The 24,300-nt window shown below is 39.3% G+C and overlaps 1 protein-coding gene across 1 annotated transcript in view; it reads left to right on the top strand.

Annotated features, from left to right (window-relative positions):
- CPQ (carboxypeptidase Q) overlaps positions 1 to 24,300 on the top strand; it is a 565,709-nt gene that overhangs the window by 246,659 nt on the left and 294,750 nt on the right. Inside the window, exon 4 of the mRNA XM_052651954.1 lies at positions 15,885 to 16,092. Coding sequence (XP_052507914.1) covers positions 15,885 to 16,092 — 208 coding nt within the window. The remainder of the gene's footprint in view (positions 1 to 15,884; positions 16,093 to 24,300) is intronic.

The raw sequence follows: 24,300 nt of genomic DNA, 5'->3' as shown, positions 1-24,300 counted from the left end.
GACTGAACTGAACTGAACTGAACACTGTTTTGATTATGTTGATTTTGAAGTAAGTTTTAAAATCAGGAAACATGAGCCCTTCAGCTTTGACCTTATTTTTCAGGATTGTTTTAGCTATTAAGGCTCACTGAGATGCCATATAAACCTTTGGATGAATTTTTCTATTTCTTCTCAAAACATCCTTGGAATTTTGATAGGGATTGCATTGAATCTGCTGATGACTTTGGTAGTATTGACATATTAACCATCTTAAGTCTTCTAACCCATGAAGAGAGTTTCCCTGGTGGCTCAGTGGAAAAGAATCCACCTTCCAGTGCAAGAGATGCAGGCTCAATCCCTGGGTTGTGCAGGTCTCCTGGAGAAGGAAATGACAACCCACTCCAGTATTCTTGCCTGGGAAATCCTGAGAACAAAGGAGCCTGGCAGGCTACAGTCCACGGAGTCCCTAAAGAGTTGGATACTACTTAAGGACTAAACAGTTCATGAACATACACTGTGTTTTCATTTATTTATGTGTTCTTTAATTGCTTTCAACATTGTTTTAATTGTATAAGTCTTTCACCTCCTTGGTTAGTTAATTCCTAAGTATTCCATTTTTTTATGTTACTGTAAATGCAATTGCTTTTAAATTTCTTTTTCATCTTGCTCATTGTTTATGTATAGAAATACAACAGATTTTTGCATGTTGGCTTTGTATCCTGCTACTCTTCTGAATTCATTATTACTTCTAATAGTTATGTGTGTGTGGGGGGGGGGGGAATCTTTAGGGTTTTCTACATATAATATTATCTGTGGACAGAAATAATTTTACCTCTTTCTTTCTAACTTAGATGCCTTTTATTTATTTATTTTTTCTTGCCTGGTTGCTTTCACCATTGCACATGTTCTTTTGCCTTGTTCCTGATCTTAGTGAAAAAATTTTGTCTATCACCATTGAGTATGATGTTGGCTGTGGGTTTTTCATACATGGCTTTAGTTATGCTGAAATTGTTTCCTTCTATTCTAATTTACTAAGTGTTTTTTATCATCAAAGGGTTTTGACATTTCTTACATGTTTTTTTCTTTATCAGATGAGGTGATCATGTATATTACACTGATCAAATTTGTTTGCCATACCATCCTTGCATTCTAGAAATAAACTGCACTTGGTCTTGGCATATATTCCTTTTATTGTGCTGCTGAATTTTGTTTACTAGTATTTTGTTGAGGATTTTTGCATCAAATATTCAGGGATATTTGTGGTAGCTTTCTTTCCTTGTAGTATCTTTACCTGGCTTTGGTATCAAGGTAATGCTGGCTTCATAGAATGAACTAGGAAGCATTCTCTCTTCTTAAATTGTATTGGAAATATTTTGAGAAGTATTGGTATTAGTTCTTTAAATGGTTGGTAGAATCCACTACTGAAGCCATCAGTCAGAAGACATTTTTGATTACTGATTTAATTTCCTTACTAGTTATAGATTCATTCAAATTTTCTATTTTTTCATGATTCAGTCTTGGTTAGTTTCATGTTTGTAGCGATTTGTCAATTTCATCTAGGTTACCCAGTTTGTTAACGTATACATATAACTCTCTTAAAATTCTTTTTAATTTTGTGCAATTGATAGGAATGTCCTGACTTTCATTTTGTGTGTTGTATTTATTTTTTCATTCATCTCTAAATATTTTATAGTTTCCCTTGTGAGTTCTTTGAGCCAATGGTTGGTTAAGAGTCTGCCATGGACTTTTCAGAAATATGTAAATTTTCAAGTTTTCTGATATTTGTTTCTAACTTTATTTTGTTGTGGTCAGGGAACATACTTTGCATATGTGTCTTTTTAGATATACTGAGAATTAGATTTTGGCCTAACATTTGGTCTATCCTGGAAAACATTTCATGTAGATTTGAGAAGAAACTGAATGCTGTTTTTGTTAGGAAGAGTAGTCTATATATGTCTGTTAGATCTGGTTGGTTTATCGCATTGTTTAAGTCCTTTATTTTCTTACTCATTTTCTGAGTGGTTGTTCACCATTACTGAGAGTTGAATATTGAAGTCTATGACTATTATTTTAGAAACATCCATTTCTACTTTCCAATTCTAATTCTGTCAGTGTTTGTTTCATATACATTTATAGTCTGTTATTAGATGCATAAGTATTTATAATTCTTATGCCTTCTTCCTGTATCAAACCTTTTATTAATAAACAATATCCTTTTTTTTTCTCTTGTAAAGTTTTTTGATTCAAAGTCTATTTTGTGTGATGTTAGTATAGCCACTACTGTTCCCTTCTGGTTACTATTTGTATGGAATATCTTCGTCCATTCTTTCGCTTTCAATATGTTTGCATCTTTGACTTCAAAGCAAGTCTCATGCAGATAGCAGATGGTTGGATCACTTAAGAAAATCAGCTTTGCCAATATTTTTCTTTTGATTAGAAAGCTTTATCCATTTACATTTAAACTAATTTTGATAATTAGTGACTTCTGTCATTTTGCTACTTGCTTTCTTTTTACCTTTTAGCATTTTTGTTTCTCATTTCCTGTATTACTATCTTCTTTTGTGTTTAGTTGATTATTTTCTAGTGGAATGTTTACATTTCTTTCTCATTTCCTTTTGTTTATATTCTAGAGCTATTTTCTTTGTGGTTACCATGGGGATTACATTTAACATCCTAAAGTTATAACACTCTAATTTGAATTTAGATTAGCTTAATTTTAGTAACATACAAAAACTCTGTTCCTTTACAGCTCTTTCCCCAACCCTTTTGGTTGTTGATGTTACAGGATTACATCTCCATATATTATGTGCCCCAATACATAAACTAATTATTTTCGATGAATTGCTCTCTTAAATCATGTAGAAAACTAAAAGTGGAGCTACAATCTGTTTTTACAATAAGAAATAGCTCTTATAATTGCCCATTTATCTTTACTGAGATCTTTATTTCTTTCTATAGCTTCGAGTTATTGTGTCCTTTTATTTTAACCTGTGGGATTCTTTTGATCAGTTCTTAAAGAGCAGGGTTATTCTATCATATTCCAAGAATCTTCTGCAATGGCTTACTTCAGTAATTTTAGTTTGAACTTATTTATTTGATATGGAGCTTATGTTTTTAAAAGGGAAACTTTAAAACTTATAATTTTAAAATATTCAATGTACTGATTTTTCTACCTTGGTTGTTGCAAGTTTTGGGAATATCAGTTCAGTTCAGTCACTCAGTCATGTCCGAATCTTTGCGAACCCGTGAACCGCACCATGCCAGGCTTCCTTGTCCATCCCCAACTTCCGGAGTCCACCCAAACCCATGTCCATTGAGTTGGTGATGCCATCCAACCATCTCATCCTCTGTCATCCCCTTCTCCTCCTGCCCTCAATCTTTCCCAGCATCAGGGTCTTTTCCAGTGAGTCAGCTCTTCACATCAGGTGGCCAAAGTTGGAGTTTCAGCTGCAACATCTTTCCTTCCAATGAACACCCCAGACTGTTCTCCTTTAGGATGGACTGACTGGTTAGATCACCTTGCAGTCCAAGAGACTCTCAAGAGTCTTCTCCAACACCACAGTTCAAAAGCATCAGTTCTTCAGGGCTCAGCTTTCTTCACAGTCCAACTCTCACATTCATACATGACCACTGGAAAAACCATAGCCTTGACTAGATGGACCTTTGTTGACAAAGTAATGTCTCTGCTTTTTAATATGCTGTCTAGGTTGGTCATAACCTTCCTTCCAAAAAGTAAACATCTTTTAATTTCATGGCTGCAGGCACCATCTGCAGTGATTTTGGAGCCCCCCAAAATAAAGTCTGACACTCTTTCCACTGTTTCTCCATCTATTTCCCATGAAGTGATGGGACCAGATGCCATGATCTTCGTTTTCTGAATGTTGAGCTTTAAGCCAACTTTTTCACTCTCCTCTTTCACTTTCATCAAGAGGCTCTTTAGTTCTTCTTCACTTTCTGTCATAAGGGTGGTGTCATCTGCATATCTGAGGTTATTGATATTTCTCCCGGCAATCTTGATTCCAGCTTGTGCTTCTTCCAGCCCAGCGTTTCTCATGATGTACTCTGCATAGAAGTTAAATAAGCAGGGTGACAATATACAGCCTTGATGTACTCCTTTTCCTATTTGGAACCAGTCTGTTTTTCCATGTCCAGTTCTAACTGTTGCTTCCTGACCTGCATACAGATTTCTCAAGAGGCAGGTCAGGTGGTCTGGTATTCCCATCTCTCTCAGAATTTTCCACAGTTTATTGTGATCCACACAGTCAAAGGCTTTGGCATAGTCAATAAAGCAGAAATAGATGTTTTTCTGGAACTTTCTTATTTTTTTGATGATACAGTGAATGCTAGTAATTTGATCTCTGGTTCCTCTGCCTTTTCTAAAACCAGCTTGAACATCTGCAAGTTCACAGTTCACATATTGCTGAAGTCTGGCTTGGAGAATTTTAAGCATTCCTTTACTAGCGTGTGAGATGAGTGCAATTGTACAGTAGTTTGAACATTCTTTGGCGTTGCCCTTCTTTGGGATTGGAATGAAAACTGATCTTTTCCGGTCCTGTGGCCACTGCTGAGTTTTCCAAATTTGCTGGCATATGGAGTGCAGCAGTTTCACAGCATCATCTTTCAGGATTTGAATATATTTGGCGGCAAATAAAAATAAATCTGACTTTTACTCAGGATTCTTTGGAAAAAGAGACCCAAGAAGGTATATATAAACTGTTCAACAGATACATAGAGCACATATGTATTTGTTGAGCACTTTAAAATATGGTAGGAAATATAAATACTTAAAATACGGTAGAAGCTACAAGTTCTTGCTGTATAAAGAGTCATTTGACATGGTCTAGACTCTTGAGTAGCTCATTTCTACTATGGGATGTTTAGGCATGTGAATATAACAGTATCATAAGGGCTATAAACAGAAATATTGAGGGAGAAGCAGGAGTACATAGGGGAATGAGTCTGGAACTCTGCCTTGGTGGTATTCAGACACGTTTATAGAAAAAGGGCCAGCCGAACTGATCACTGAAGGAAAATGCCCAGTTTTCTTGGTCCTCCTTTAAGGATAGTGAATCAACTTTTTGCTCAGATAAGACTATGAGATGATAAAAGTGTTACACCAAAAAGGGTCCTTATGTCAGTTAAGCTTGGGAATGCTTAGTCAAACATGTTTCTTAGCTACGATGCTTCTCAGAGCTATTGGTAAACTAATGTGCTTTGTGACTCCTCAATGCAGGGAAATAGTGCTCAACGTCTCATGACTGTATTTGCCCATGGGATCTTTTGCCCCTTACCAGGTTTCTTCGGCCTGGTATTCTGTAGAAAACACCCTGAGAACATGGCTCCAGTGTTTCCTTTGGTGCTTAGCTGATACTTCGTTGTTGTTGTTGTTGTTTTTTAACTTTTAAATTTAAAAATTAGTTTACTAATATAGTGTTTTGTTTCAGATGTACAGCAAAGTAATTCAGATTCATATTAATTCAGGTTTTTTGTTTGTTTGTTTTGCAGATTCTATTCTATGTTACTTCAAGATATTGGGTAAAACTCCCTGGGCTATGTAATAAATTACTTGTTGCCAGCTATTTTATATGTAGTAGTTTGTATCTGTTAATCCCATATCCGTAATTTGTCCCAATAAGCTTGTTCTCTATGTCTGTGAATCTGTTTCTGTTTTGTATATGTATATTCAGTTTTGTATTACTTTTTATATTCCATATATGAATGACATCATATAGTACCTGTCTTTCTCTGATTTATTTTGTTAGGTGCAATAGTCTCTAGGTCCACCTGTGTTGGTACAAATGGCAGTATTTCATTCTTTTTTATGACTGATATTCTACTACACGCACACACATGCACACCACATTTTCTGAAGCCAGTGGTCTGTTGGTGAGCACTTGGGTTGCTTCCATATGTTAGCTACTGTAAATACTGCTGCTGTGAACATTGGGTGCGTGTATCTTTTCAGATTAGTGCTTTTGTTTTTCCGGATATATACTTAGGAGTGGTGTTGCTGAATCATATGGTAGTTCTATTTGTAGCTTTTTAGGGAACCTCCATGCTGTTTTCCGTGGTGGGTACAGCAATTTTACATTTCCACCAACAGTGTATGATAATTTCCCGTTCTCCACATCCTCCCCAACATTTGTTATTTGTAAACTTTTTGATGACAGCTATTCTGACCTGTGTGTGGCTTTGATTTTCATTTCTCTAATAATTAGTGATTCCTTTCCTCTTTTCTTCTTGCTGAGCCTGGCTAAAGATTTATTAATTTTATTTATCTGTAAAAAAAAAAAAAAAAAACAAAACAAACCAAAATAACAGTTCTCTGTTAATTTAGGAGAAAAAGTTACCTATTGTGGTCTTGAAGGGGTATTTTTACGTGGGAGTGTCTCTGTGTAGACTGTGTTTTATCCAGTGTCTTTGGCATGAGGGCTGATTTTGATGTAGACACCAGCCACATCTTTCCTCAAGGTGTGCTGGCTCTGTCCCCTTGATAGGGAGCGTGGTTGGTGTTGGAGGGTGTAAAACCCGTGCAATGTGTGAGGTGGAGCTTTGTCTGCTCTGTAGCTATCCCTGGCCTGTCGGGGGTGGGGTGTGCTCCCCATTTGCTATAGCAGAAGTCCCGAGGGTTGGGCTTAAGTAGTCTGTTCCCTTTCAGTGTGTGTTTTGCCCTGAAGGACAGGAGTACTGAAGTGAGTGAGGCTTCCGTGCTTGCAGAGATCTGATGTACTGCCCGTGTAGGCGTGCGCAGCACCACTCAGACACAACCCCAGGTGCGTTCCTCCCCTTGTTGCAGTCTCTAGCATAAGGGCATCTAGGGCTGTGTGATCTAGGGCGAGGCTGGGGTGTGCTGTGGGCAGGGGTGGAGCAGTCGCTAGGCTGGAGCCGGGGGTTGGGGCACCTTGACTAGAGGAATGGCAGCGGCTGTACTGCTGTCAGTGACCTGGGCTGCCTCTGCAGGTTGAGTTAGCACCAACACTGGAGCTGTGGCCCCACACCCCCAGAGCCCCTGCCCCAGAGCCTCCTGTGAGTCCCTGGATTGGGTCTTCTCTCAGGGCCTGTCTGCTCCAGATCCAGTGCCAAGACGTGGTGTGGAGTGGGCAGAGTGGGGTGTTGCCCCACTTGGATTCTGCAGCACGGTGAGGTGGCAGCCACGGTACAAGGCCCTCTCTACCCTGTTCGTTAGTAAGCCAGCACCTGCACACTCTTTGTGAGTGGAGTCGAGACTTCTCCAGCCCTTCTCCAGTTCCTGCGGTTCTCCCTGAAGCCAAGAGGGCTTGTCTCCTCCATGCAAGACTCCAAGACTGAGCTGCTCAGCTGTGGCTCAACCTAATCCAGCCCCAGGTCCAGGGTCTGCCTGTGCAGACCCTTCTTTCCTTCAGATCCTAAGGGTGGAAGTTCTGACCCTATGTCCTTTTTCCATCCTACCCAGATGTGTGGAAATCTTCACTACAGCTTCTGCTGTAGAGTTCTGCCAGTCTCCAATTAGTTTTCCATGGGAATTGTTCCACATATAGATGTGTTTGTGGGGGGAGGTGAGCTCCACGTCCTCCTGCTCTGTCATCTTGCTCTGACCTTGTATGACTATCTGATGCTTTCTTTTAAAAATATTTTCTTCATGTCAAGAAAGAAATCAACCATTCCTTACCCCCTGACCCCAGAGTTCTAATCAAGAATGGATAATAAATAATTCAAATGTCTTTATCTTATTTCCCTTATGACAAAATGTGCTGTCTAATTTGTTTTGGCTTTTATAACAAAAATACCATAGACTTATACACAACCAACAGTTATTTCTTACAGTTTTGCAGGCTGGAAAGTCCAAGATCATGGTGCCAGCAGAGTCAGTGTCTGGTGAGCACCCACTTCTTAGACAGTGTCTTTTCACTATAACCTCATGTGATGGAAGGAGTGACGGATCTTTCTGGAGCCTCTTTTCTAAGTGTACTAATCCCTCTAAGGTGGGCTATATCCTCATGACTCAGTCACTTGCCAGAGGCCCCACTTCCTAATACCATCACCATGCAGGTTAGAATTGCAACATGTGAATTTTGCAGGGACATAAACATTCATCTATAGCATGTGCTGTGAGTTATGTCTTCAGTTCTGTGCTAATAGGAGGATGTTTGGGCTCTGAGGGTAATGAGAGACTGACATAGTTTAACAGTGTTAATAATAGAAACGGCATATTTCTTACTGAGAAGACAGCGATCTTGGGTTAGATGATCTTTAAATACTTTCCAGTCCAGTTAATCAAAACTGTTTCCCATTGAGACTTAAACTGAAAGCAACATTTAATTAGTAAAATGGACAGAACGTTTCATTGGTTAAGGTTACCGTCTTCATTTATAAAATGATTTTTATGTTGCTTTATATCTTTATCATTATTATTTTTACTAAATGAAGTATCTATTGTAACATTTTTGTTATTCCAAGGTAGGTTTTCATCTTACTTAATACGCAAGTACGTCTTTCTTTTAGAGATTGTAAAGATTCAAGGAGAAAATAAAACAAATTAAGATGATGAAATGACTAAATATTAGCAGAAAATTGTAACTTACATAGAAGAACAAGATCAGAAAGGAAAAAAGGGAACAAATACATGTTTTGATGTTAAGGTTACAAAATATCTAAAAATAACAAAACTAGTATTTATACAAGACTTCTAGATGACAAAGTCTTGGGTAAATTTTTTTAGATATCTTGAATTCTATTTTATATTAATTTTACAGGCAGTACCTCCTTATATCTTTAATTTTCTTTATTTTTGTTGTCTTAGAAAGAAGCCAAAACCTTCGTATATGCTGTGTATGTTAAAAAAAAAAATCACTTGGTTTTATTCCACTAAGCACTTTGACCATCTTCTTTCTGTCTCACACTTGTGGAGCTGGCTGGGTTCCTCTGTTTCGGAAGCAGGCACAGCTCTCTGATGCTGTCTGTTACAGTCTCCTTAATAAGATCTTTCAGTGAATATATTAATAGGCTGGTTGAGTTTTGCTCATGTGGTATCTGTCATCAGTATGGACTAGAATTCAACAATTTGACTTTTTCTTCTCTTTTTTTCTGCCATTTCAACTGAATTATAAAAATTAGAAATGAAATTTAGTCCTACTTTCTCTCTCTTAATCAAGATTTTCTTTTGCTTTCCTTTTTTTTAACCTGTGGGAGTTGAAACTATGTCAATGTTTCCTTTTTGGGAAATTATGGTGTAAATGAATCCTTTTGCTTTTGTATTCTTAATGGCAGTATAAATGCCTGAGATCAGTTTACTCTTGTTGTTGTTAATAACAGTAGAAAAGTCTGAGATGAATTTACTGTTAAAGTGCTAAATCTAAAAAAAATTAATAAAGTCAACTGTAATTTTTGCAAGAAAGTTATTTTCAAACTGATTTTTAAAACAAACAAACAAAATTTGTTGTTTAATTACTAAGTCATGTTTGATTATGTGACCCCATGGACTGTAGCTTGCCAGGCTCCTCTGTCCATGGGATTTTCCAGGCAAGGATACTGGAGTGGGTTGTCATTTCCTCCAGGGGATCTTTCTGACCCAGGGATTGAACCTGCATCTCTGGCATTAACAACTGAATTCTTTGCTACTGATCCACCAGGGAAGCAAATAAACAGAATAGATGCTCTTTTAACCTTCCTAATAAGGAAGTTTAAAAAAACACTCTCATAAAAACAAAAGACGATAGCTTCAAAAGCTCCCAGTCCTCATAATCGTTTCCACCTCTTTTTTCAGGAAACAGTCCAAGACTTCACTGTGTTGTGAATAATTTTTACTTTAGTCAATGTCTCCATGCCCCTGTGGAAATCTACCTGTTCCTCAGTAAGGATACATAATTTTCCTTTTGTAGGATATTTAACATCATAAGAGGATACCCACTTTCAACAGTTGATTTGAACTTTGCAAATTTTGAAGTACTTGGAAACACAGTGTACCTTGTATTTTCTATAAAGAGCTAGTCAAAAGTGACTAGCATAATGGAGTTTAACTGATGTATGGCAATCAGGTGGGAAATATCAAACCTCCTTGTTTAAACCTTGCACTTATTTTATGTAGATAAAAGACAGTATTCAACCTACTTCAAATTGTATCACTTTACACCACATACACAAGAAATTTAGTAGAATTTGAAAAGCTGATTTGAAACTTAGTTTCCATATTTTTACATTTTTACATTTTGGGATTACTCTCTTGCAAGCGCAGAGAGCAGCAGGCTTTGTTTTCATACATCTCATAAACCAGAGTCATGAAAGCATAGTTTTTGAATGAACTTTTTCCCTTGAAGAGAAATCTGGAAGCTTAGGTTTTTATTTTGATATTTTATATTAAAAGTTTTATTAGGATACATTCACAAACCATATAATTTACTTTTTAACACATACAGTTTTTTTTTAGAATATTCAAAGATCCATCACTGTCTAATTTTAGAACATACTTATCATCCTGATAAGAAATCCCATATCAGCATTCACTCCCCATTTCCTCTCCTTTCCAGCAGCACAAGACAACCTAAAATTTACTTCCTACCTCTATGAATTTGCCTTTTCTGAACATTTCTTGCAAATGGAATTTTATGATACAGTAGGTCTCCTACGTGTAAACAAGTTTTGTCCTGAGTGCGTATTTATAAGTCTAATTTGTTTATAAGTCCAACAAAGTTATTCTAGGTACCCAACTAAATAAGCTGATAAACAGTATGTAATAGACTTTATAATACTTTCCACACAGATAACACATAAAAAAACAAATACAAAAAATAAAGAAAGCATTCTTAATCTTATAGTATAGTACCTTGAAAGTTACAGTAGTACAGAATAACAGCTGGCATACAGAGGCTGGCATCCAGGAAACAGTTACTGACCGGAGGAGGAAGAAGAGGTGGAAGATGGTGGAGCTGAAAGAGTCATCAGCAATAGGAGACAGTGCAAGCTGCAAGTTCACTCCCATCCCGGGCTTGAAATAAAGATACTGTACTACACAGTAAAGTACCCCAAAGCACACCACTTATAGAGAATGCACGCACATGACGAGGTACGCCAGACATGTGAACTAACTTATGTGGTGAGACGTGTAAATGTGTTCATGTCTTTGAACGTTTGCCACTTGAAGGTTCGTATGTAGGGGACTAACTGTGGTGGTGTGTGATTGGCTTCAGGATAATGCTTTCAAGGTCCATTCATGCTGTAGCATACTTCAGAACAATTGTTGTTTATTGCTGAATAGTATTTCATGGTATAGATATAGTGTATTGGAATATCCCCTCATCAGCTGATGGACATTAGGTTTGTTTCCGACCTTGGCCTCTTCTGAATAATACTGGAAACATTTGTGCACTCATTTTTGTGTGAACACATATTTTCATTTCTTTTGAGTTTATACCTAGTAGTAGAACTGTGGGTTATATGGTAACTAAATGTTTAACTTTTTGAGGAACTGTCAAATTCACTATGCCATTTTATATTCAATACCAGCTATGTACAAGGACTGAGTCTTCTGCAGTATTGCCAGCGTTTGTTTTCACCTTTCTTTTCGTTCATAGCCATCCTATGCAAAGCGGCACTTTGTTGTAGTTCTGACCTGCATTTCCCTTATAGCTAGTGGTGTGCGGCATCTTTTCAGAGGCTTTTTATGCCTTTGTGTATCTTATTTGTTGAACTGTCTATTCAATTTCTTCACGCAGTTTTAAATTGGCTAGTCTTTTATTATTGAGCTCTTAAGAGTGATTAATATATTTTAGACACAAGCGCCTTCTCAAATATTTGATTTGTAAAATTTTTCTCCCATTCTGTGGTTTGTTTTCTTCACTTTTTGGTGGTGCCGTTTGAAGTACAAAAGTTTAATGATTTGATGATTCAATTTATCTCTTTTTTCTTTTGTTGCTTATGACTTCAACGTTGTATCTAAGAAACAATTTCCTTACCTGTGATTGTGAAGTTTTATAGTTTTAGCTCTTACATTTGGGTCTATGATTCCTTCATATTTTGTGTGATGTAGGGGTGCAATTTCATTATTTTTCATGCAGGTATCTGGTTAGTCCCAGCACCATTTGTGGAAATACTTTTCATCCCCGATGAATTACTTCAACCCTCCTGTTGAAAATGAATTGACCATTCTTAAAAAGTTTACTTCTCAATTCTCAATTCTATTTTATTAATCATTATATCTACCTTTATACCAGTACTATCCTTTTAATTACTGTAGATTTGTAATGTGTTTTTGAAAATGAAAGTGTGAATCCACCAATTTTGTTCCACTTTTTCAACTTGTGCCGGTTATTTTGAGTCCCTCGCTTTTCCATATGAATTTTGGAATCAACTTGTAAATTTCATCAAAAAAGGCAGCTAGAATTTTGATAGGGATTGCACTGAGTCTGTAATAAATTGGGGGACTATTGCATCTTAAGAGGGCTCCTTGGTGGCGCCTGCAGTGCAGGAGACGCAGGCTCAATCCCTGGCTCAGGAAGGTCCCCTGGAGGAGGGCGTGGCAACCCACTCCAGTATTCCTGCCTGGAGAATCCCATTGGCTGAGGAGCCTGACGGGCTGCATTCCGTAGGGGCGAAAAGATTTGTACACGACTGAAGCGACTGAGCACGGCAGGCACACAGCAGGGGTTCTCCAGGCAAGAATACTGGGCTGGGTTGCCATGCCCTCCTCCAGGGGATCTTCCCAACCCAGGGATCGAACTCAGGTGTCCCTCATTTCTACTTTATTGCCACTATATTATATTGTTTATCACTACTGTACAATTGACTTTTGTATATTGATATTACATCCTGCAACCTTGCTGTGCTTGCTCATCAGTTCTAGTAGTTTTTGTGTGTGTGATTCCTTATGATTTTCTGTATGTTTGACCATCTGTGAACAGTTTTACTTCTTTTTTCCAGTCTAGATTTCTTTTATTTCTTTTTCTTGTCTGATTTTTCTAGCTAGAACCTCTAGTCCAATGTTGAATAGAAGTGCTCAGAGCAGACATCTTAGTCTTGTTTTTTGATCTCAGGGAGAAAGTATTTCATCTTCTACCACTAATTAAGATGTTTGCTATGGGTTTTTCATAGATAGCTTTTATTGAGTTGAAGAAGTTACCTTCCATTTTTAGGTTGTTGAGTGTTTTTATTGTCAAAGGGGATTAGATTTTGTCCAAGGCTTAGTCAGCGTCTATTGAGATGATCGTGTGATTTTTATCTCTTATTACGTTATTATAATGTACTGCATTGATTGACTTTTTGATATTAAATCAATTGCATTCCTGAATAAAGTCCTCTTGGTCATGGTGTTTTCATATGTTGCTGTATCAGTTTGTTTTAGTTTCTTCTTCTTCTTTTTTATTTTTTTTTGCATTTATACTTATAAGCTATTTTGGACTGTAGTTTTCTTTCCTAGCAGTGTCTATCTCTGGTTTTGTTATTAGTAGTGGTGGCCTTGTAGAATGAGTTGGAAAGCATTCCATTCCCTTGTATTTTTTGAAGACTTTGCAAGGGATTGGTATTAATCTTTAAATGTTCTTATTTTGAGTTTTTTTTACAGCTTCCTTTTCATTTATGCTTTGTTATTTGTAAATTGCACATGGGGCTTGTAAATGGGGTCAGAGAGCTGGTGTCTATGCTGCTCATCTCCTGTAGGACAATTGACAGTGACAATACAAAACGTTAACTCAAACTGCTGAGTCTTCTTTCTGTCTACTTCCACTAAACAGTGCTGAATACTCCACCACCAGAGCACATGCTTAAGTACAGAAATAAATTAGAAGCATTTTATATCTTGAACTCAGTACCACAGTTGGGAAATGCCATTTTCCTCAGTAGAGCTATGGGTGTATGCCCAGTTCACTGTACCTGGATTAAGATCTCTTACCTGCAACTTAGTGCCAATTTGTTTGGAAACATTATTTAAAAGAGCCTATTAAGAAGTGTTACACTGACCTCCTTTTGAGTCAGAGAGCCTGAGAACAAGGAGAGTTTGTTGGATCCTAGACATCACGTAAGGTAATATGAATAATAAATATTTAGATTGTCTTCCTACATGTTTCAAAATACTTTCAGTCATTAATCACTCTACCAAGTCAGTGGGGAAAATTAACACTGAAGACATAATAATAATAACAACTAATGTTTACTAAGTAATTCCTATGTGCCAAGCACTTTTAAATCCTTTACCTAAGCTATCTCTTTTATTCCTCATAGCAATCTTGTGAGGTCAGTGCTAATATTCTCCACATTTCAGATGTGGAAGCTCAGAAACAGAGAGATGATCCAAGTTGCTTGGTGTCAGGCAGGCAGAAAGTTGGCAGAACCAGGATCTGACCTGAGTTATGTAACTCCATAGCCTTCCCTAAACCAGAAGTCAGAGTGGATCAGGCGTATTCTGGAAGAAGGATTCAGATTCAGGCTTTGTTTTATAAGTTTTAGATTTAAAAGTCATTTGTCTCTCTCTTCTGAAGGATAAAATTTCCAGCCAACACTTAAGAAATGTCTATAAAGAATGTGCTTAGATGGTCCTAAGGACTTGAGCTCACATAGTCTCTCTCTGCAAGATTAATGTAATAGATAAATTAGTATGATAAATATTTAACATTTATCGAGTGCTTACTATATTCTAGGGTAAGTGATATGTTTGTATAAATTAAGTAAATTTGCAAAATAACTATGAAGTGGATATTATAATTACCATCTTCAATCACAGATGAAGCCACTGAAGCAAAGATGTATAACTTTAGTGCATGCATACTCAGTCGCTTCAGTTGTGTCTGACTCTTTGTGGCCCTAGCGACCATCACCCGCCAGGCTCCTCTATCCTTGGGATTCTCCAAGTGAGAATACTGGAATGGGTTGCCATGCCCTCCTCCAGGGGATGTACCTAACCCAGGAGTCCGACCTGGGTCTCCTGCATTGCAGGCATTCTTTACCTGCTGAGCCACCAGGGAAGTCTGATGTGTAACTTGACCAAGGCCAATTAGTAGTAAGTGGCACAGTCCAGATTTGAATCCAGGATCTCTATTCTTAATCACTTTGCCATGCAGTTTCTCTAGTCATCACCTAATACACGGTCACGAGAATATAGTCACACCAAGAAGGCAGTGGTAAGACTGCATCACCATGTTTGTGCACGTGAAGACTGAGGTCACTTCTCCAGGAGAGAAATGTGTTATGGCTAAAAGGAGGAGAGACACTTTTCTCTGAATATGAGACAACCTGAAGCAAGTATGGAAATATTAAAAAAAATTTTAATTTGGATAAGAAGGCTCTTAGCTTGTGCTTCCACAGAAGACAGGGATAGACTGATGGGATACGGGGAGCATTCAGGAGCCTTTTTCTTGTAGTAGTGACATCACTGGACCTGGGTTTATTTGGCACTTTTCCTTATGGAAACACAAACATTTCTTCCAACATTGTTCTATGGTTTTCCTGCAGAGCGTTCTACCCTTATGCAGGGCATTCTGCTCTTACGCAGGGCTACATTGCAGACCTCTGTGTTTGGCTGGGAAGACAGCAGCACTCGAGCCAGACCAGAGAACCAGGTACATCTACGCCAGTTTGTGGGTCCTCTGGTCTGTAGCTGCGATAGAGTTTCATCTCCTCAAACACATGTGTTCACCTCTTGGTCTTAAAGACACTGCGTTTGAAGCAATTTACAACTTTTTAAAGGGTTATTCAAATTATCAAAATACATTTTATAGAATGTTTTCAATGAAATTATTATTAAACTGAAGTTTCTAAGTTATTTTTATAAAAAAAAAAATTACCTTCACATCAAAAGCAAGTAAACCAATATTGCCCACCCTTTCTGTTCCTCACATACAAACAAAGACCAGTAAAAATCAAATGTCAAATGCAGGGGCTTTTAAAAAATACGTTTGGTCCATTTCCACTATCAAGGTAACCTGGTGACTTCTTTTCTCAAGTCCTCACACAGGTATTCAGGAATACCAGAATGGTGTGCCAAAGATCCCAACAGCTTGTATTACGGTGGAGGACGCAGAGATGATGTCAAGAATGGCTTCTCGCGGGAACAGAATTGTCATTCAGCTGAAGATGGGGGCAAAGAGCTATCCAGATGCTGATTCCTTCAACACGGTGGCGGAGATCACTGGGAGCAAGTATCCGGAGCAGGTGAGATGGACTGTCTGGGAACAGGATGTTGCGGTCAAGTTTCAGTTTTTAGAAATGGTTTAGGAAAGAGAGCACGAATCTGCAGAGCTGATCCTCATAGACTCATTAAAGGCAGACACTTCATACACACACACACACACACACACACAAACACACACACACAAGGCTTCCATGGTGGTTCAGATGGTAAAGAATCTACCTGCAATGCAGGAGACCCAGGTTCAATCCCTGGGTGAGGATGATCTCCTGGAGAAGGGAATGGCAACCCACTCCAGTATTCTTGCCTGGGAAATCCCATGTACCAAGGAGCCTGGAGGGCTACAGTCCATGGGGTTGCAAAGAACAACTGAGCAGCTAACACACACACACACACACACACACACACACACACACACACACACACATTTTCCCTATTAAAAGTTTACTACATTGAATGAACAAGGGCAGGACTAACTGAAGGGCAAAACATGACCCGCTGTGTGGAAGTTCGACTCTGAATAGCTGAGGGCAGTATTTGTCTGTTTGTGTCGTATTTCTTCCATTTGGAACCAGCTTGGCATTTGAGATCATGCCAATAGTTGATAGTACGCTTATTGTGTGACTTGTCTTACTTCATCTTTTCAAAGCTCTGTGAAGTAGGTCTATTTTCTCCATTTTACAGATGAGGAAAAATAATCTAGAAGGAAACTCACTTGCCTAAGGTCCATACAGCTAGTAAATGGCTGAGAAGGGACTCAAACCCAGGACCTTGTGAATATTAAACCAATCTGTAGACCACAGTTTATGTGAAATCTTTAGAGGTTTTTTTGTTTTTTTTTTTTCTGTTTGTTTTGTTTTGTTTTTTTTTGAAAATCAAATAGTCCTAGATACATATTCAAACTCTATGCTAGCTAAAGATCAAATAACTTCAGCGAGTTACTTATTCTCTAAGTCTAAGAGAATTTATCTACAAAGAAGGGGAAGAACAGGATTATTGTGAGGACTAGATTAGATAATGCACATCCGATAGCCTCCTGATACAGTGTTTGTCGTGTCACAGGCACCCACTGAATGTCATGTTTTCTTCCTATGACATCAGATGTACAAAAAAACAGCTTTTATAAGGTTTCTGGTATGAATCGTATTTATTAGTAGGTATTGGAATTCTGAAAAGAGCCCCTAAAATAAAGCTGTTTGGAAAGTTTAGACTGGTATTTTGTTTAAGGAGATCAGCGGGGTGAAAGGACAAGTGCACTGTGATGGAGAAACTTCTGCATGTGTCTAGCTTGGGGCCTCTCTCAGACTTAACGGCTGTGCTGCCGTACAGATTCGTTTTAAGTTCAGAACCCTTTTCTCTCTTCCTAAACGAACTGCTCCCAGGGCTGGGGCATTGATCAACCCTGGGGTTATAAGACACAGATATAGTGGGAAAGCAAGATCTCAGTAGGACCAGGGGAGTCAGACAGCCATAGCGAAATTATGATTTTAAGTGTTGAGAAGAGAAGCAAGCCCCTTGTCTCTTCAGGAAACAGAGGCAATAGAAGAGCCAAGAGTCCAGGTTCCAGGAACTGAGTAGTCAAGACCCCCTGGAGTCTAATCCTTACTGTCAGTACTTCCAGGACAAAATGTTGCTATGTTAAGGTTGTTAGTCCAGGTGGGAGGGGTTTAGGATTATATTTTTATCAGCTGTCCAGGTGCACACGCTGGTTCTAGCCTAAGTACGGGTGGCAAGGTGAGAGTGAGTTATCAGAACCGTAGTCTGAAATGGCCAGTGGGTGTCAGGGTCTGTGGCTAAAGCATTAAAACAGAGGCATTCTTGGGCAGCAGCAGCAGGAAGGTTGAGGTGGTGCTGGCTCAGAGCTTCCCAGGAGCCACTGGCATCTTCCTGCTGCGTGCGCTCACTCTGCTCCTCAGCCCTGCAGGACTGTTTTTCAATCAGTTTTATTGAGGTATAGTTCACATAAAATAAGCTTACCAAATTAAAGTGTACATTTCCATGAGTGTTGGAAAAATGCACCCAGTAACGTAACCCCAAGCATAACGGAGAATATTTTCCTGACCCTAAATGTTCCCTTGGGCCCCCTTACAGTCCATCTCCTCCTCAACTCCTCTGTCCCGAGGGACCACGATCTGCTTCCTGAGACTATAGCTCTTTCTTCTCTGGAATTTCATGGAGATAGAATCATGCACGTGGAGTCTTTCACACTGGCCTTATTCACTCAGCATGCTTTTCAGGTTTATCCATGTTGTATCTGCTGCTCATTCCTTTATTCTGCTGAGTAATATTTCATTGTGAGGCTAGACCACAGTGTGTTTATCCATTCACCAAGGATGATGGACATTTTGGTGGTTTCTGATTTTTGACTGTTATGAATAAAGCTTTTGTGAACTTTCTTGCATAAATCTTCTGGCCATATGTTTTCCTTCTTTATAAACAAGTGCCTAGGAGTGGAATTGCAAGGCTTGCCTGAATCTTAGCATCCTAATCTCTGTAAAGATGCTTCAGTCTGTATTCTATGGGGTAACACCTTCTCCAGGTGTGTGATGGACAATTGCAGAGAGGTCCTAGGAATCAGGATTTTACCTCAATGATAGTATTGCATAGCATTCCAAGAGTTAGTTATAAATATTTTGTTACCTAGATGTAAAGGATGGAAGATAAGCAAAAGGTCTCCCACAGAGAAGTCACAGCATTACCTGCCCAAAAGGAATGTGCGTGAGCGCTTTGCAGGGGGGGGGGGGGGGGCGGGGGGCGGGGCGGGGCGGGAAGAGTCTGTCTTGCAGTCTGCCTGGAACCACAGAGAGGGTCTAGGCTATGAAGGGAAGCCGGAAGCGTGTGTTTCCCCGCTAGGGGTTAGGCAGCTTAATGAGCATGAGTAAGCACAGTACATCCCTTACAAGCCTCCTCGGGAAGCCCTCCCCTCATTCCACCACCTGACGCCACTGTTAGACCGCCATCTCCCACCAGAGCTTGTTGCAGATGCTATGAGCCTCCTGTTTACTTTCTTTTTTTCCCTAACGCCTATCCCAGAATTTGGCAAGCAGTGGCTTCTCCATACATATTTTATTTCAGTGAAATGAGAAAAATTTTAAAAAAAGAAGAAAATGAATGGATGATTTTCTTAATCTTTATTCTGTTTAAATCCAAAAGTTTTCCTGCCTATTTAGAACATTGGTTGTCCATGGGCATATTGGACATCATCCCCAAATGCATTTCTATGTGGCTAAACTCGAGTTCATCAACTCCCTCACACCTGACACCTCATCTTAATTTCTTGTCTCTGTTAAAGGAACCCTATTTACTTATGAGCACAGTTCAGAGACTTCAAATTATTTTTCATTCTCTCCTCTCTATTACTGTCCTACAGTTCAGAACCATATCCTATTCAGTCTACTTTCAACCTATTTAAAAAAAAAATCTATTCCTGCTTTGTCTTTATGTTGTTATTGTTCTAATTCAGGCCCTTGAAATTTCCCCCCTGACTTTCTTTTCTTCTGTTCTTTTTCTGCTTCTGCATTTTTGCAGTGCAGTTCAGTTATGTTTTAAAATGCCGATCTCATAGTGGAGTTTCCAAGCTGTCAGGTCCCTGTCCTGTCCCCTAAAAGATAAAAGTTATGATAAAGGTAAATGCTGGGACTTTGATGGCCCTCCACTGGTTAAGACTTCACCTTCCCATGCAGGAGGTGCAGGTACTATCCCTGGTTGGGGAGGGATGCCTCGCAGTCAAAAAACCAAAATATAAAACAGGAGCAATATTGTAATAAATTCAATTCAGATTTGGAATCGAACTGGGGTCTCCTGCATTGCAGGTGGATTCTTTACCAACTGAGCTATCAGGAAAGCTCCCCCAACCCCCCCAAAAAAATAAAAGTAAAATAAAGGTAAATGCTGAAGTGAGTGATCAGAGGTGAGGAAGACAGAGGAAAAGCGATCACATTGGGAAAAGTTTAGGGAAGTTGAGTAGGAGGCAGTTATGGTTAAATTATATAGTACTATTCATAAGCGAGTGGAAAATTAGAATGAAGAAGGGGAAAAGGAGATGTATGGCAGAGATCCCAGACCACCTAGACCTATTCTTCCACTGGCTAGTGAGGGAGTTCAGCTCTCCTAAACTCTGAAAAACTTTTCTAAAATCATTTAACTTTATTTTAAATTTTAATAAAGTTTTAATTTAAATTAGTATGTTGACAATGACATGAATATTGGTCTTGATCGTTTATGTTGACCTACTTATCCCTGACATATCCTTGATACCTTGCTTCTTATTAACGCCAGTGAACAATGCTAAATAGTGCTGAGCAAACCAGTCGCAGTGGATATTATTGCTAAAAATGAAGAGGATATGTTTTGAAACCACCATTATTCTGCCTGCAGCCAAGCATTGTGGGTGACCTGAAAGTGGTCTAACAACCAGGCAGTGGCCGATACTCTTCAACGCTGACACCCACCTTATATCTCATACATGCACAGCACCTTGATGAAAAGAAAGCATGTAACACATAAAGAATCCTTCTGATTTGGCCCAAGATCTATGGACAACATGTTGTGAATTTTGGCTCTGGAAAAGTGTATATGTGATTAACAAAGCTTTAGTTTCAGAACCCTGTTACATAGTTCAGACATAAGCCTTGACTGAATTAACCACAGGCTTTAAAAAATGCCAGTTAACAAATACTTTATTGGGTTTCAATATATGAAAAGGCAGAATAAGGGTATTATAGACAAATCCTACCCGCTTCCTAAAAACCCCACAGGACGGCTCCTCCAGGCCTGAAATCCTCTCTCCACTCTTCCCTCTTCTGAAACTGCTCCTCTGTGATTTGGGCGTGTTGTGCAGGGCTCAGCAGACCTGAGCACTTTGAGGGGGTGCATTGCACTGGTGAAAAGCAGGTCGCTGGGAGCTCTGACCTTAGGCCGTTTTTTAAAATATTAATTTTTATTGAAATATAGTTGTTTTAGAATGTTGTGTTAGTTTCTACTGTGCAACAAAGTGTATCATTGTATATATAATTTATTTTTATGAATTACCTTTCCATTTCAGTTCAATTCAGTCACTCAAAGAGTGACTGAGAGTGACAAAGAGTCTCTGACTCTTTCCTACCCCATGGACTGCAGTATGCCAGGCCTCCCTGTCCATCACCAACTCCCAGAGCTTGCTCAAACTCATGTCCATCGAGTCAGTGATGCCATCCAACCATCTCATCCTCTGTCATCCCCTTTTCCTCCTGCCTTCAGTCTTTCCCAGCATCAGGGTCTTTTCCAATGAGTAACTTCTTCGCATCAGGTGGCCACAGTACTGGAGTTTCAGCTTCAGCATCAGTCCTTCCAGTGAATATTCAGGGTTGATTTCCTTTAGGATTGACTAGTTGGATCTCCTTGCAGTGCAAGGGACTCTCAAGAGTCTTCTCCAATACCACAGTTCAAACCCATCAATTCTTCAGCTCTCAGCTTTCTTTATAGTCATACATCCATACATGACTACTGGAAAAACCATAGCTTTGACTAGACGGACCTTTATTGGCAAAGTAATATCTCTGCTTTTTACTATGCTGTCTAGGTTGGTCATAGCTTTTCTTCCAAGGAGCAAGCATCTTTTAATTTCATGGCTGCAGTCACCATCTGCAGTAATTTTGGAGCCCATCCCTCAAAATAAAGTCTCTTTATTTTTTGGAATGCAAAAGAAATAAGGTCTCTCACTGTTTCCATTGTTTCCCCATCTATTTGCCATGAAGTTTCCCCTTCTACATGCCATAAATGAAAATGCCTTTCCATTTAGTTACCACAGAGCGTTGAGTAGAATTTCCTGTGGTACACAGTAGATTCCTCATGAGTTATCTGTTTTAAATATAGTAGTGTATACATGTCAATCCCAATCTCCTAATTCATCCCACCCTCCCCCCACTTGGCATTTACAAGTCTGTGTCTCTATTTCTGCTCTTCAAATAAGCCTATCTGTATCATCCTTCTAAATTCTGCATATACATGGTATTATCTGATATTTGTTTTTCTCCTTCTGACGTACTTCAGTCTGTATGAAGTCTCTAGGTCCATCTGTGTCTCTGCAAACTGGCACAATTTTATTGCTTTTTATGGCTGAGTCCATTGTATATTTGTACCACATCTTCTTTACCTATTCCTCTATTGATAGACACTGACGTTGCTTCCATATCCTAGCTATTGTATTAATAAATAGTGCTGCAGTGAACATTGGGGTGCATAGATCTTTTGGAATTACAATTTTCTCCCAGTGTCTGCCCAGGAGTGGGATTGCTGGGTCATATGGTAGTTCTATTTATAGATTTTTCTAAAAAGAATCTCAATACTGTTCTCCATAGTGGCTGTACCAATTTACATTCCCACCAACCATGTAGGAGGGTTCCCTTTTCTCCACATCTTCTCCAGCATAAAGTGTTTGGAAATTTTTTGATGATGGCCATTCTGACTGGTGTGAGATGATACCTCATGGTAGTTTTGTTTTGCATTTCTCTAATAGTTAGTGATGTTGAACATTTCTTTCATGTGTTTTCTGGCCATCTGTGTGACATTAGGCCTTTGAACTCCTTTCTGTCAGACAGCTTTACCCCCGGGAAATCATGTATTTGTGTGGCCCATCCATGATTGAAAATGAATCTGAAAGGGTGGGAATGAGAGCTCCTTGACTTCTGAGCTGATCCTCCCTGGCCCTAAAATAGCCACGTTATTCTACTCACATTTATTAAAGAGCGGATATGCATTGGAAAATTCATAGGAAACTTATTGCCATTATGAATAGGTTTTATTTGTTAGTAAGTCAATAGAGGGTATCACACCTATTAGAAGAGTCTTACACAAGTGAGGCAGACAGGTAAGGCTCTTAGCAATCAGCAGCCATTCCCTGATCTGCAGATGGGGAAACTGAATCCGAGTGACTTTGTCCAAGGAGACACAACAAATGTGTGATAGGTCACATCTGGAAGGTGACTACAGGTTTCCCGACTCCCATTTCTTTCTACCTCAAAGATACTCCGTTGTGCCGGGGTGCATTTTAGCTGGACAGATAGTGTGTAAATCTGTGGGATTTTGTTGATTCATGATTCAAGTCATGCTATGCCTGCTAAGTCATTATTTGTGTCTTTTTCTCATGCTGTGTCTTCTGATATCACTTTTCTGGGCATGAGCAACTCTCAGATATACTGTCCGTTGTTGTTTTGCAGTTTCCTTAGCGCACCCGTGAGAGTTGTTACTTGGAAACCCAGCTGTGCTTGGTCCATTCCTGCTACTCATCCTCTCTCCACTGAGTTTGATTTGGGTCTCAGCCTCTAGCTCCCTGTCCCTTTGGAAGAGGAGCTGATAGACACAGCACTTCTTTGGTGTCAGTGACACTTTCTGATGCCCTCTTCCCCTGTGGCCCTATTCATACAGCTTTACCCTCACCAACCAGGTAATCAGGTGTTTCTGTTTTAGCAAAAGACCAGAGATGAAGACAAGATAGACCTACTACCAATCTCATCATCTAAAAAGCACTTTTTATTTGGAAATAATTTTAAGCCCCCAAGAAGTTGTAAAAATAGTGCAGGAAGCTTGGGTGGGGTATATCCTTGTTCAGCTTCCCCAGTGATGACATCTTAGAGAACAGTGGCACAGAAACCCAATGAGGAGACGCTCTGAAGATGCTCCCAAGAGTGAGCCTGTCTCCTGGAAAGCAGCGGCTGCCTGTGAGCAACCTCTGTGGAGCCCCCAGTGTAGGTGGGACCCCGTGCTAGCATCTCCCCACACGGTCCTTTCCCAGGCTTCATTTATGATCCTTCCAGGGTCTCCCACTCAAACAAGCAAACAAGAAGGAGGGTTGTGCTCAAACTGACATGACTGGGACCTGGGACCGGGGCCACAGGGCAGCTATGGGGGAGACTCTACGGGAGACCAAGAGCAGAGTCTCTTGAGCTGGCCTAAGGCTGGCTGGTTGCTATTGTTCCTCAGTGATCTCCTAGGCCTTATTCTGAGGTCTTGCTTAGTAAATGCAGTATTTTTCAAAAGTTAATACATTCAAGAATTCTTCTGAGGGAATTGCACGTAAAGAAGTATGTTTGGGTTTTTTTTTTTTTTTTGGTTAATAATATCCAAACCCATTTCAGTAAAGCCTTGATGGGGGGGTGGTTAGTCTAAGCCTTTTTCCAACAGCAGTTATTTTCAGGGATTCAAAGGACAATTTCATTTTCATATGCCGGTATTATTTCAAATATAATGCCGCA

This window comes from Budorcas taxicolor, chromosome 14 (assembly GCF_023091745.1).
Source record: "Budorcas taxicolor isolate Tak-1 chromosome 14, Takin1.1, whole genome shotgun sequence".
NCBI lineage: Eukaryota > Metazoa > Chordata > Mammalia > Artiodactyla > Bovidae > Budorcas > Budorcas taxicolor.
This window is presented reverse-complemented; position numbering and strand designations above follow the sequence as displayed.